Genomic DNA, 14,998 nt, shown 5'->3' with positions numbered 1-14,998 from the left:
CCAGATGATGAAGCCAATTTGTGCCTGTAGCTCCTTCAAACCTGTCCACACCCCTCTCATATAGCTTCCATTTCACTATACATTCATCATTTGATGCTGCATGATCTTCTTCAAAAGGAAGCCCCAAATTCAATCCCATCCATACTGCTCTAGTGACTGTACAGTGAAAGAAGATAAGTTTAGTTGTCTCCTCCTCCCCACAGTGAATACACTTTCCATCCAGACGCATACCCCTGCACAGACAATTCTCATCTATTGCCAAGGCTTGATTATAGGCTCTCAACAGTAAGGAGGCACACCTTAGGTAATACATGAAGTTTCCATACACTTCTAGATCAATTTATCAATTAGCTCCTATTTTTTGAGGTTGGAAGAAGAAGCTTTCCTCTTCCTTCTTTGATCATTCTCATTGTTGAGCAAGTGATAGGCTGAACTGACTAAGAATCGCCCATTCTGGTCTGCCATCCAAATCAGTTGATCCTCAATTGGAAAAATAGGAAGATGAATACTGGTAATCACTTCCTTAACCTCTGGTGGAAACAAATTCCATGACCCATCCTTCTCCATTAATTCTGATTACATTTACTATGTAAGATCATGTAACGCTTATAGGAATTGTCCAGTCTTCTAACTTTGGTACCCACATAGATTTCTAGATGTTCACCTTATCACCTCTCCCTATGTGCCATGCTAGTCCTTTCCTCAACACCTCATGGCCAAGCGGTACACTCCTCCATCCCCACGAAGGGAAGCTCCCTAATTTGGCTTCCAAGAATCCACATTTTGGATAATAAGTATTTTTCATCACTATAGCCCAATGGGAATTTGGTTATGTAAGTAATTTCCATGCTAGCTTGTCCAAGAGTGCATTATTGTGGAGTGAACCATCTCTAAATCCCAAGCCTCTTATCTCCTTGGAGCGACACTGTGAAATCCCTCACAATCCTAACCCGAAAATCTATATTGTAAATCCGAAAACCCGGAGTGCCGGAAGAAGATAATTGTGGGCCATCCAAATTAAACCCATTGGTTGTAACCTAGAACCAATGGAAGTAGATAGAGATGATGCTGAGATAGAAACCTTGTTGGATTTCGGAAGAAGATCTAACTTGGGTGATGACGGACTTGGTAGATGGACCAAGAATACAGTAATGACACAAGTGAAAGGTCTCGAAAAATCAGGTAAGACCCTTCTATAACTTGGAAAATGACCCAACAGAAGTTAGAGCTTTTGAAGTACCAAAAATGCATTTTGACCAAAAAGGGACAGTTGCAGCTTGCCTTGGTCGCCCTAAGCGACCAACCAATCCCATGATAGAATTGCCACTTTTGGGAAATTAGGTTTCCAAAGCCCTATTTAAGTATTTTTTGTTCTAAATCGTGTCATTATGTCATAAGGCCATTAGAGAACGTTAGAGACACTCTAAAGAACTCTCTCCAAGGTAAAGTAAGATTTCCAAGCATCTGTGAAGTATTCCGTCTGACGATTCTTCTTCTACAAGGTTAGCATTCACTCTCTTCCTTTCTAGTTCTACTTTCTCTATTGTTTCTACCCACTGTAAAGACTTTGAATACAGCTGTTGTAATGACCTATTCGTCCATTCTCTTAGTTCTAGAGTAAATCTCCATTCACTCTAGCTCTTCAGTGAACTTCACGGTGTGATTTTGGTAACGACCTAGCATGAAACTATATGATTGTTATTCTCTTTGATTAGTTTGATTTTCAATCCATACTAGATCATATTATATGATGTTTTCAAACCTTATTCTACTATTCTCTTAGTCCTATAGTGAATCCCCATTCACTCTAGTCTATCTGTGAATCTCCGGTTTGATTTCGGATGAAACCTAATATAGGACTCATTAGGTTTTTATTCCCTAAACCATGATTGATGCCTAAATCATACCAGATAGTGTCATACCACTATTTTAGAGCTTTCTAACTAATTTTGGAGTGATTTGGAGCCCAAAAGATGAGTTTTGGATTGATTTTAGGTTTTACTGTTCGTATACAGTAGCCTTAGGCGACCAAAGAGTACCGAGACAACAGAATACCTTGATTTGCCCTCTTTTCATCTTTGAACCTTTAGGTTTTGTTCCAAAGATTAAATCATCGTATTATTAGGGCTTCTTTGGAAAGTTTAATTCTATCATTTGGTCTACTCTTCGAAGGATCCAAATTGATAACAAGGTGAGGACGTTCACTTACAAATAACATAAGTTACTTTCTTATTTTGTAATGGAACTTGAATACATGATCTATATTACTGTTTTAGAACTTATTTATGATAGATATGCCTCTGCAATTTTAGAATGTTGTTAGTAATGATGTTATGCATTTTTGTTGAATATGTGAATGTTGGAATGTGAATGAGTTATGATATGATGTTATGTTTGAAATCATATTGTAATGTGATTTCTTAGGTTGTGATTGTGGAATGAAGAATGCCAATTGGGGGTTTCTGTCATGAGACATTAGTGGAGGTGGATGGGACACATTCCTATGATGCCCTTTGGCGCTTTTGATGATTACTGGATGTCATACCTAAGATTATCTAGAAGTGTTTGTTTAGAAACCCCATCATATGTCACCCTATCGGCGTGGGTATTGAAGCCGAGTGACCCATGGCAGCAATGGGGATTGTTGGCGCTCAAGACCGGTATCCAACCCGTGAGAGGATACAATCACATTGTGGGGCCATTCATTGGTAGGGTCACATTATAATAAGCATGGGCTCATGGGCACCCAATACCGGTAGACAACTCGTGAGAGGACATGAGAGCTTCCCATTTATTATAGATAGATGACCAATAGGGTTAAGTGTCTGTAGTCCGAGTTGGTTGGAGCCATAGGATACGATGATTCTAGGGGGAAGGATACCGGAACGGATTGCAAGAGGCAAGGAAGGGAAGTATTCAAACATAAGTTGATGTGACTAAGTAGATGACTTGCATTGGGCTAGGTATAATCCTAACACATGCCAATCCTCTTACAAATAGTGGGGTGAGAGAGTGGTGACCTAAACCCCAGCCATGGTGATAGTCTGAGAAGGATTCCTTAACCTAACAACCACGGAGAACCCAATAAACATCTCTTGTTGAGGGAGAGTGATTGAGACTACCCAAAGGAGTATGATGTTCTATCTTAATGCGTGTCCGCCATTAGAGACTAGCATATGTTAGAGTTAGACGCACACTTTCATATTGTCTCATATCATATTGCAACATGTTTTGTTCGTGAAATTGATTGTTAAGAATATGGTATTACCAGACATAGAACTTGCACCTATACTTCTCAACAAAATGGAGTAGCTGAAAGAATGAATAGAACCATTATGGATAGAGTGAGGTGTATGCTTATTGAGTCTAGCCTAGGTAAGAGGTTTTGGGCTAAGGCTGCTAGTACAACCTGTTTTGTCATTAATAGGTCTCCAAGTTTCTCTATAGACTCTAAAACCCTTGAAAGCAAGTGTTCTAAAGCTGGTTGTGGTCATAGTGTTTTAAAACCTTTTGACTGTGTTGCTTATGTCCACCAAAGTAAGGGAAAGTTGGAGCCTAGGGGTATAAAGTGTTTATTCTTAGGTTATCCTCATGGAGTTAAGGGTTATAGGATATGGTGTCTTGAAAGCAAGAAGGTGATTGTGAATAGAGATATTAGGTTTAATGAACTAGAGTTTGTTAAACCTAAGACCTATAGTAGAGAACCTGTTACTCAAGACCTTGATGATAGTCTTATTGAGGTGGAGTTTGAGGGTATGCCTAGTGTTGATCTTGATACACCTGATCCTATTGATTTGGACTCTCCTAGTGGATCTTTGGATGTTAAACAAGAAGTTGGTAAGAAGGACCCCTAGATAATTATCTCTTGGCTAGGGATAGGACTAGAAGAGATATTAAAAACCTTATAGGTTTGCTAATATGAGTGAAAGTGTGGTTTCTGGTTCAGACTTAGCTTCTTTTACCTTTAGTGTTGCTGATTAGGTGGAAGCAAGTGAAACCAAAACCTTTAAAGCCCTAGATAGCCCTGAAAAAGGTAAGTAGTTAGCTACCATGGAAGAAGAGATGGACTCTTTAGCTAAGAATGAGACTTGGAAGCTTGTAGATAGACCTAATGGTAATAAAGTTATTGGCTGTAAGTGGATTACAAGCTTAAGTCTGGAATCCCTATAATTGAATAACCTAGGTTTAAGGCTAGGTTAGTAGCTAAAGGTTATTCTCAAACTGAAGGTATTGATTATGAGGTGTTTTCACATGTGGTTAGACATGCCTCTATTCGGGTTCTCTTGTGTCTTGTTGCTATATTTGATCTTGAGTTGGAACAAATAGATGTTAAGACTGCCTTCTTGAATGGTAGACTTGAAGAACAAATTTTCATGAGTCAACCTGAGGGTTTTGTAAGGAAAGGAGATGAAAGAAAGAATTTGTTTGCTATTGGGATCATTGTATGGGTTGAAATAGTCTCCAAGACAATGGTACACAAGATTTGATGCTTTTATGTTTTAGAATAAGTTTAAGAGAAGCTACTATGATCCTTGTGTGTATTATTTTGAATTCAAACCTCATGCTTTATTTATCGCTTGTTATATGTTGATGATATGCTTATTATTTGCAAAGATAAATTCCAGATTTGTAAGTTAAAGAATGTTCTTAAATCTAAGTTTGAAATGAAGGATTTAGGGACTGCAAGAAAGATTCTGGGTATTGATATATTTAGAGATAGATCTAATGGCTTACTTACTTTTTCTCAAGTAGGTTACTTGCATAAATTGATTACTAACTTTGGAAGTATAAATTGTAGAGTTGTTGATACTCCTTTGGGTGCACATTTTAAGTTGAAATCTTGTCTTGATGCTGTTGTAACTGAAATGCCTATCAAACTTGTATTGGTTCACTTATATGTATACCATGGTTTGTTTTAAACCCGATTTAGTCTATGTTGTTGGGCTAGTTTGTAGATTTATGAGTCATCTTAGTGATGTTCATTGGATCGTTTGTGTTGTGGATTTTAGGATACCTGCAAGTTTAGCTTGTTATAAACTTTTATATGATAACGCCTATGGTAATAAGCTGAAAATTGTTGGTTATTTTGACTTTGATTATGCTGTTGACCTTGATGAGAGAAGGTCTTTAACTGGTTATGTGTTTACCATTGGTGGAAACTTGATTAGTTGCAAGTCTTCTCTTAGCATGTGGGTGCTCTTTCTACCATTGAGGCTGAGTATATTGCCTTGTGTGAGGCTGTCAAGGAATTTCTTTGGCTAAAGGGCATCCTTGGAGAATTTGGTTTTGATGATATATGCTCTTCTATGTATTGTAATTTTCAAAGTGTTATTTGTTTCTCTAAGAATAACATGTTTCATGAATGTACTAAACATGTGAATGTGAGGTTGTACTTTCTTAGAGATATTATCTCCAAACGTTTAATCAAGATTGTTAAGATTGATAAATCTATCAATCCTACTGATATTTTGACTAAAGTAGTACATGCTAACAAGTTCAAAACTGCTTTGAACATGTTGAAGGTGCTTGTTGTTTAAAGTTCTCATTCACTTTCTTATTTTTTTTTCCATTTTTTGGTGAATTCTTTGTGATTCAGGTCATTATGCATAGCCAAAAATAAGTGTCAAGGTGGAGGATGTTGGAATATCTCTATAGCAGGGGCATTTATGTCATTCTCTTATGGAGGAGATATGTATTTATGTTTAGCATGTCTTGAGGGGCATTTTCGTCCTTTCATTTGTCTGTAACTATAAACTCCCAAAATATGGGTTTAGGGTTTCATTCATGATACTTGTTGGGTTTGTGTTACGCTTTCTGTGTGATGCGATTCTTCTCTCTTGTTGCTGCCTCTGGTTTGAGGTACTAAGGGTGATTCTCTCATTTGTTTGAAGGCATTTTGGTCTTTGGCTGGGCCTCCTAGTGCTCGTTGACTTATCGGTGGAGTACAAATCAGGTGAGATCGTTTCATGGTTGTTTTTGCTATACCATGAGTTCCTTGGATCTCTTGAGTTGTTGTATTAGATATTTGAGAGTTCCTTTTGTACCCAATTTAACATTGATATTAGTTGTGCATATTCAGACTCATCCTTGGATGTAGGTCATTTGAACGTACCAAGTAAATCTGTGTCTTGTGTGTTGTTTTTTGATCCGCTGCATATTTAGGTTTATTCCCAACATATTCAGAAGCAATTTGGCATTGTTCATGGCAATTTCAATATAATAAGCTCTTATCCAATGACAGCTTAAATATCTTTACATATTTGGGGCCTTGAACTAAAATATCTACTATCTCCACATTGATATTACTAGCCTTTGATCACGCGAAAACTATCTTCAACCATCCTTGTCTTTGAATTCACATACTGAACATGGCAAAACAAATTAGAATCAGTTGAGTTTAATAAGGGAAAAGAAATATAAAATAATGAATTTGGATGTAAAGTTTTTTCGGACATTTTTGGGTCTTGTAAGTCTTGCTACCAAGATTGAGCATAGATAAGCCATAAGACTTTCTTAACTTTGATTTTCAGTTTTTAACCTTTGAAAAAAAAAAAAAAAAAAAAGACTTTGGTTTTCAGATACTAAGAATGTAGATTTGGTTTTAAGTGTACTCACCTCGACCTTTATCTCTTGCTTTGTGGCATGAAATCTTGCATATCCAAATTCAGAAACCCTAACTAAGCTCCAACTACTAACCTGTTCAGGTGAAAAGATTGGTGAAAATTTTTCTCTGGTAAATGGAAAATCAAACGATAAACTTGTCGATGCTGGAGGCTACAAACTTACGTTGCTACGGAAGCTGTCTAGTTCAAATCCTGCCATTCCAATGATCACATGAACTGGAGCACTGTACTTTGTATTATCATATGTGTCAGTCCCATTGGCATCTTTTGTAGGCATGGCTTTGCAGCTATTCTTGTAAACAGCACACATTCTTTCATAGTTATGGACATGACCCCATAGAACTAAATCCACCTGATTTCACATTGACAACTGAGTCATGTTGTTGTTGTTTAATAAAAAAATAGTTGCACCACGAAGTTCTGAAAGTAGCGTATTACCCTAAATGTAAATGTGAAAAACAAGAATGATGTGATTCACCCGAAGGTTACATTCACGACTAAGCAATTTGATAATTCTCGCTATAAAGATGAGAAAAATAGAGTAGGACCCTCAAGATTGTAGAAAAGTCATTTTACTTACCTTGCTGTCCATCAGTAATGGCTCTACTGCTGTGACAAACCTTGGATCCACACTTGGAATTACTCCCCCTGGTACTGAAGAATACATAGGTCGATGTCTGCATCGATAAACTTACAACTATAAATAATTTACGAGAGAGAGAGAGAGAGAGAGAGAGAGAGAGAGAGAGAGAGAGAGAGAGAGAGAGAGAGAGAGATTCGCTTGTTTACCCAGTGAAAATTACCCATGGAGTTCTTGATCGATTAACTGAGCTCAGATCCTTAGCCATCCATTGGTACTGGAACAATTTTTCATTATATTCGAATATGATTAAAAGAAAATAATTTAAGGCCTAAAACATAGTCTTATTAATTACCTGTTCAGAGTTGAAGCTCCAAGGATGCTCGGTTGAAATTACAGTGAAATGAACAGGACCTTGCTCTAGTGAGTACCATGGTTTGTCCTTAGAAGTTGTTGGCATAGGAAAATATGTTTCATAAGCCACTCCACATTCTCCACCTGAGTCCGGAGTCGCATAAACCGATCCCGAGTTTACATAGTCTCTACAATAAATATGAGAAGCATACACATGCATGAGAAATATTTGGATTATAAAATTATGTTTAATATAGGCTATTAGATTGGTTACGATCCAACAGTCTAATGAGTCTTATGGGAGAGTCTAATTAACTGTAGAACATAAGATTATCAATATTAGCTGAAAGAAAGCGTTGCTTAAACCATAACCCTGGCAATAGCATTAGACCTGAATATCTAGTTTGACATATTTTTAATCACCTCCAGAGTCAAATTACATTTGAAGAGAATATTAATTACCTCTCATGATTTCCTATTGCAGTCATGTATGGAACATGAGATGCCAAGGTGACAATTTGGTGAAGGAAGTAGTCCCATTCCACCAAGAATCCTGTTGCATAGCTTATGTCTCCAATGTGGAAGATGGAATCTACATTTCCTGATGAAACTTCCTGGGACATGGCATCTACAACTGATCTCGATCCTGGCTGATAATTTGACAATATAGTCTACTGAGAAAATGTAATGATCTCAATATATTTATCACTGAAACCCTACTTTGAGAAACACTTGAAAAACCAGGTTTTGAAAGGAAAAAAGAAGTTTTGTAAAGAACAACTTAGTTTTCCAACCGAGTGATTTTATAGCAAGTTTACCTGAATGTAGTGCTCAAAGGACCCATCATAGGGAGCTTTTCCCATGTCACCAAACGCAAGGAATTTGATCTCAGGTGATCCTCCTGCTGGGTGGGGTTCGAAATTGAATTTGATTACTCCATCCAACAGAGTCACTGCACTAGGAGAAGAATTACGTATTAACAATAAAGGATTACAAAATATTTTTTCAAAAAAATTGGTTTGTTTGTCTATATAATACTATTAATGGAAAAAAAAATAATTACCTTCCATATTTATAGCGATAAGATGTTGATTGTTGAAGTCCGGTCATCACTGCTGAATGAATGTAGCCAGGATCATGCCACCCAAAGTCCAAGGCTGGGCTCTTTACGGCCGAACCTATATATAACATCAAACAACCAAATGCATGAGATTTAGGTTCAGACTTCCACCTTGAAAGCTATTAAATGGTTCTTCTCCAACTCCTATGATCTGCACTTAGGATTTGCAGGATATAGGCACGCAATGGCTTCTGTTTAAATTTGGAATAGTTAACCATCAAAATCTAATTCACATGGTGTCCATTCTTGTCTAGCAAGGATTATTAAATTTGTGGCCACCAAGCATCCATGTATAGAAAGGATTGATCTTGTTCTTTTGGTTATTTTTTCAATTTTTGGTCTTGAATTTCTTGGGAAAACATTATTTTCTAAACGAATCTAACCATTAAGAATTTAAGATAGATTTTGGACAATTTCATACCTGTGGAAGCGAAACAGTATTATCACAAAGGCAGGGAAAGAATAGAGAAAAGAACTAAATCCTAATTTAAGGTGATTTACAACCTCTACTAAGGAAAATGATGTGAACCAAAATTTCTCAATGGGTATTTAATTTTTATTTTTAAACAAAATTCTCTTTGAAAATGTTGAGCAAAAAATAAATAAATACATAACGATGCTTAATCTCTTGTCAAATCAAATTTTACAGTTTGGCCAGGAAATGTATTATTGATTTAAGAGAATTCATGACACCTAGGTTGAATTATCATCAAGATTTTATGCAACGTTCATACTGATAAAGATATTTTCATTATGCTACTCAAAAAAATGTATATTTTTCGGACTAGAGAATTTAAAATTACATGATTTATCCTCATTAAGAGAAATAATACAAAAGAAAGTGAAACTATCAAAAATTGCCCTTTGCCCAAGAAATTTTCTGTAGTAACCTTCCAAGCATTTCTCAACGGATGTGGATTTTAATTTTTAATTTTTATTTCTTTTGGTGGGGAAATGGGATGAGGTGACAATCTATTTAAGATGCATTTTACATTCAAAATTTTACTTTGCAAGGTGTTATATAATGTTGATGCGGAAAAATTTTGTTTTGATTGAAATCGAAGAGATTAGTTAGCTTCTAATGAGTCTTCACATATCGGTGTAAGAACCCTCTCTAATGGATTCTGTTTGGATGCCTCAGATGCATTCAAATACATGAAGAATTTTACTCACTCAGGAAATTATAATAAAATAATAAAAAGATAGAATGTTCCATGGATGGTAAGGAGGACAGAAGAAAACAGAAAAAGGAAAAACCACTTGGGATTGAAAAGAGATAAAGAGCTCACTGCACATATCTTTCTGTGTAAAAGTTGTTACTTCTGATCTTTGGAACTTTCCATCTCCATATCGAACCTGTTGAGGTTCTCTTTCTCCACTCACCCAGGTTAATCTCATCTGCTCCAAAAATACACATTAAGTCATCTTATTAGTTCACACTTCTGTTGCTACTTAAAACACAATTAAATATACCCATAAGGAAACTGAATTACCGATTCAGCAGTGGAATCTACGCTTGATAAATGACCATACAAGGGGCTATTTGGATTAGAAAAGTTTACAGGACCTGCTCTTCTTAAAATGCAAGGCTCACCAAATCCTCTGGTGAAGAACACAAACTCTATAGGTGTTCTGATGTTGATAACATGAAATGTCAATGAACCAACACAAGTTTTCACTAAACAGATGCCGTCTTTGTATCTCTTGCATTCTTGTTTCTTGCAACCCAGATAATCTGGATCATTGCTGAAGAACTGGGCCTATAGTTCCACCAAATCAAGATCATTATTCATGTAGTTCAAACCCTTCAAGTATTTTGATCTTAAGAATTGTCAGTTGGGTTTATTACCTTTACAGGATAATGACAAAGGAGAGGTAGTTTACTAAGATCTCCAGTCTGAAAATAGTATACTTCACTCAGAGGGCAACCATTAGCACTGCACACAAAACAGAAAATCATGATATAATAAATATACAAATGAATACATATATAATATATTTTTTTTCCTTTCCCCAGTCAACCTGGAAGAAGAGGGTGAGATCATGGCAACCCAATCAGACTTTGCAGGATGCAAAATCCCACTAACAGTAACTGTAACGTTTTCATCATCCGAGAGACCGGACCCTCCTCCTCCACTGATATTGACCTGAAGAAACGGATTTGGATCAAGACAATCCAATAAAGTTCTTCTATTTAACAGTCTGAAATCTGATATTGCAGTGTAGCCCCGAAATTCTGCCGTTGAATTGATTATAATTTCAGAAGAAGAAGCAAAGGAGGAGGAGAACGTTGACAGTGCAGCTCTTGATGACAATGCTGTTCTTGATCTAAACAAGAGAACAAATAAAAAGAAAAAAACTGAAATTGGGAGACATAATTGAAGGAACAACAAAGAAGAAGTCTGTAATCTACAGAAGCTTATGGGATTGGTTTTAGAAGCCTGCTTTTATAGAACTCTAATCCAAAGGGTGGTAGACAGATACATTAAGATGATTATGACATAAACCAACTGTCAGTTTCCATAACTTTGCTCTGTTCGTTAATGGAGATTCTCATGGGGTTTCTTCTCTATAATAACTACTTCTACAGTGGTTATATTACTATAAACATTTACAAACTGAGAGTTAGTTAGATCCAAGAACAAAAAGTAGACACAAGGTTTTCACTTACCATCAGAAGATAACTGCAGAAAGGCGTGGCTTCATAGAATCATAGCTATATGGCTAGATTTATTATGGTTTCCATTACTGAATAATAGAGGAAAAGACAAGAAAGGTTAATCCATAGGGTTTGATCCTCTCCATTTTGGTTTCTAGCCATTGGATGTCCACTGGATTACTGGAGAGGATCTGTTTGGGGGCTTGGAAAAGGGTTTGATTTTCGTCTAACCAGTTTCCTGTTCCATGTGTTATCAGATACGTGTGAGACAACCATTGAGGATACGAAACAAGGAAAGTTTCAAGGCAATGAATTAGGGGATTACCACTACTAGGCGTGCCGTATTCTGCGGCATGCAATTAGATCGCTCTTGCAGAAAAAGGAATCCCTCATATTAATCTTGGCTCTAATCAACACGTGCTCTTAAAAAAAAACACTCGCAGTTGGATAACTTGCATTTCCACCACCAAATCCGGTTGGGCCTAGTTTGTATTGTAAATGAATTTTGTTTGTTTGTTTCTTTGTTTGTCTGTCTGTTTATTTGTTTGTTTTATAAAGTTTGATATTATAACACGCAAACTATTCTAGACAAAGTCTTCTGAAGTTGTAATTGCTTAAAGATGATACAGTGGAGGATTGTTCTCCTTTCATATCATCCTACCAAACATTTAGGAGAGAGTCATCTCTTAATATTGAAGGATTGTTCTCTTTTCATATCATTCTACCACACATTTAGGAGAGAGTCATCTCATTATATTGACAAGGTTAGGTAGAGATGAATCCCTTCCCTCTAAATTTTATATCTTTCTAGTTTCTACCACACATTTAGGAGAAAGTTATCTCATAATATTGACAAGGTTAGCTAGAGATGAATCCCTTCCCTCCTCTTAAATGGACTCGGATCGTCTCCCTATACTGCTCCCCCAACACTTCTTCACCACAATTTAGGTGGACCCACATCTGTATAATAATAAACAAAAATTTAAAATAAGACCGGATGGATCCCCATTCAAAGTTGAAGTGAAAGAAGCACTACCCTATTGGGAGGTGATCTAGACTCTCTTAAATGTGTGGTAGAGTGTGAGTGCAACCTTCACAAAATAGAAGACTCGGACTTTGCACATGTGAAATCTTCGGAAACAATATGGTTGTTGACTATCTAGTTAGATTATCAAGCAAAAGTTGGCATATTCAAAAATAGTAAGTAGATAAACAGTGGGCTTAGCTTGGTAAGTAGAGAACTTTATTGGGGGTGCCTACGGACGTCCTAAATATCGATTTTAAGATGTAATTATAGTGAAAAAAGAAGAAAAGTAAGGAGGTACCCTCAATTTTAGGGTGGACCTTACTCCAATTATTTATTATTTTTTTTAAAATAAATGACAAATTTATTAAAGCCACAAAGTTGAGGAAACAAATCGATAAAGAGGATTGCATCTAACGAGTGGACATGGGCCAATTGGTTGTGTATGCCACCAACCTTGCTCTTCCAGGCTAAGTTATCAATAACAAGTTGATCCCTTGAAACACATAGATGCCTCGAAAAGCTGCCCCAGATCAACAATGTCTTCATTTAGAGTTTGATGAACTTAGGGTATGTTTTCCCTACCCTAAATTTAATGGACCAACTGATTACAATCCAAATCAAATATTCACTACAAAAGGCATTTTTAGCGATGCTTATTTTTCAAACGTTGCCAAATATTGCTGATTCCCGGGCCCGGTTCAAAAACGCAAACGCGTCAAACGGGCGGTTCCAGGAGGTTAGTACTTTACGAGTGAGATTTGTGCCTTTGTAAAAGCGTGCCCTGAAATGCCTAAAATGGCTTCCAAATATATTATTTTTGCGGCGGCGCCTTGTTTGCTTAGCCCTATATTTTGTAATCGTTCGGTATATGTCATTTCCCCAACAATTTACCAACCACCTGCATGCGCTAAATAAACCTGATCCAACCAAACATAATGCTTTTATGATATGAGCGCCGAGTTTCAAACCGTCGCCGGCTATATTGTATTGAATACACACAACCCGCATCTGTCACCCAATCTTTTCATTCTCCCGCTTTTAATTTCCCGACCGCTCTATATCTCTGCCTCACTCATGCTCTCTCACTCTTTAGTCTTTTCCTTTGGTTTGCTGCCCCCATCTCTCTCTCTGCGCCTCCCGCTGCTCTCCGCCTTCTCGCTTCCTCTGCTTTTTGCCTCAGCTCTCTTCCTCGGGTTCCCTTGCCTCCAGCTCTCTCGCTCTCTCCCTTTGGTTTCTCTTGCTCACGTTTTCTCGCGCTATCACGATTTTTTACCTTCGGCACCATCTCTCGCTCACTTTTCTCTTGCTCCCTTTGGTCACTCACTGTTGTCGGCAAGGCTCTTGCTCACGACTCACAGGTCTCTCTCGCTCACGCTATCTCTCCAACCCTCTTAGCTCAAAGGTTGGACCAACCGATTAGAAGATGAGACTTCAGAGTCGGACATCAGAAAAGGGTATCTGATTTGTCGTACACGTATCTGCGGTAGATAATCTACCATCAAGCACTGCTCTCATTTGCTGGTAAATTTCTCCTTTCTAAGCTTTGGATTTTTTGGTAGATCTGTGTTCTACTTTCTAATCATTGGGATTTTGGGTTTTTCTTGTGGGGTATAGATCAACAATGGCGATGAATTTCTTTTATGCTTCAATTAGCTTCTGTTAGCTACTTTCCGTGTAGCTTTGATGAATTTGATTCAGAAATGACTGTTAATTTGGTTCCATGGCCCTTATTTAGATGCCCATTTTGATGAATGGATTGTTTTACTTGTTTCTGTTTCAGGATTAAACCCATTCAATTAATTTCTTGAATGAAGATTTAATTTTCTAATTTAAGCTCTAAATGTTTTTGTTTCCATAATGCCACTAGTTATGTACATGCGTGCTTGAAATTTGTATGATCCTCTGGTAAAAGAATTAGTTTTCTGCTGATTATTATCAGTTCAATTATGTAAAATGGAGTAAATAGACTCAAAATGGAGGTCTATAGTTACTAATAGGTATCATAATCTAACTCAAACACTTAACTAATCATGTGTACTGCCTTCAACAAACTACAAGCAACATCCCCAACGCCCAACCAAAAAAAAGAAAAAAAAAAGAAAGAAAGAAAGATAAAAAAAGGCCTTCTAGACTTAAGTCGTTTCTATGTGAGATCAACTAATGCGATCAACTATATTAGGAAGAAAAAAGAAAGGTAAAGTATGTGGTCTGTATTTTATTTTGGCAGATGGTAACTGTTTTAGGATGTTCATTCCATTTAGCTTCTTGCAATGATCAATAGAAGAAACATAAAGTTTGATGAAAGTCATTTGAGCCTAGATTGCTTTGGTATGTTATATGAAGAGTCTACCTTTTTGTTACGTAGTTGACAAAGTTGTGTCCTATGTGTGAACAATATACAAAATTTGAATTAAAAAAGGGAGGTTTTTGCACCCGGGGGGGGGGGGGGTGTAACTAGGATGGTTTACAGTTGAAAAAGCCTAAGGTATGAATTTTTCTAATACAAATACATAAAACAAGTAAATAAAGAGATATTAAAAAGAATTTAGGGTAAGAAATGCTCCATATATGTCGTTGGATACTTGTGCAGTCCTTGAATGATCCAGCATTCATATACAATAGTGTTTCTGACTGT

The 14,998-nt window shown here is 36.9% G+C and overlaps 1 protein-coding gene across 1 annotated transcript; it reads right to left on the bottom strand.

Annotated features, from left to right (window-relative positions):
- Positions 1-890: 890 nt before the first annotated feature.
- Positions 891-13,648, bottom strand: LOC149019805 (putative inactive purple acid phosphatase 27). The gene is given in 17 exon segments (XM_089150967.1): positions 891-1,037; positions 5,148-5,238; positions 6,307-6,362; positions 6,616-6,696; positions 6,787-6,975; positions 7,204-7,300; positions 7,413-7,480; positions 7,559-7,745; positions 8,020-8,207; positions 8,376-8,459; positions 8,461-8,509; positions 8,621-8,735; positions 9,967-10,075; positions 10,171-10,437; positions 10,527-10,614; positions 10,700-11,036; positions 13,450-13,648. Coding segments are annotated over 17 exon segments (2,352 nt in total).
- Positions 13,649-14,998: the final 1,350 nt, after the last annotated feature.

This window comes from Hakea prostrata, chromosome 3 (assembly GCF_041222555.1).
Source record: "Hakea prostrata isolate BN-2017 chromosome 3, UWA_Hpros_2, whole genome shotgun sequence".
Lineage (NCBI taxonomy): Eukaryota > Viridiplantae > Streptophyta > Magnoliopsida > Proteales > Proteaceae > Hakea > Hakea prostrata.
Note: the sequence above shows the minus strand (reverse complement) of the source record. Positions and strands in the feature narration are given on the sequence as shown.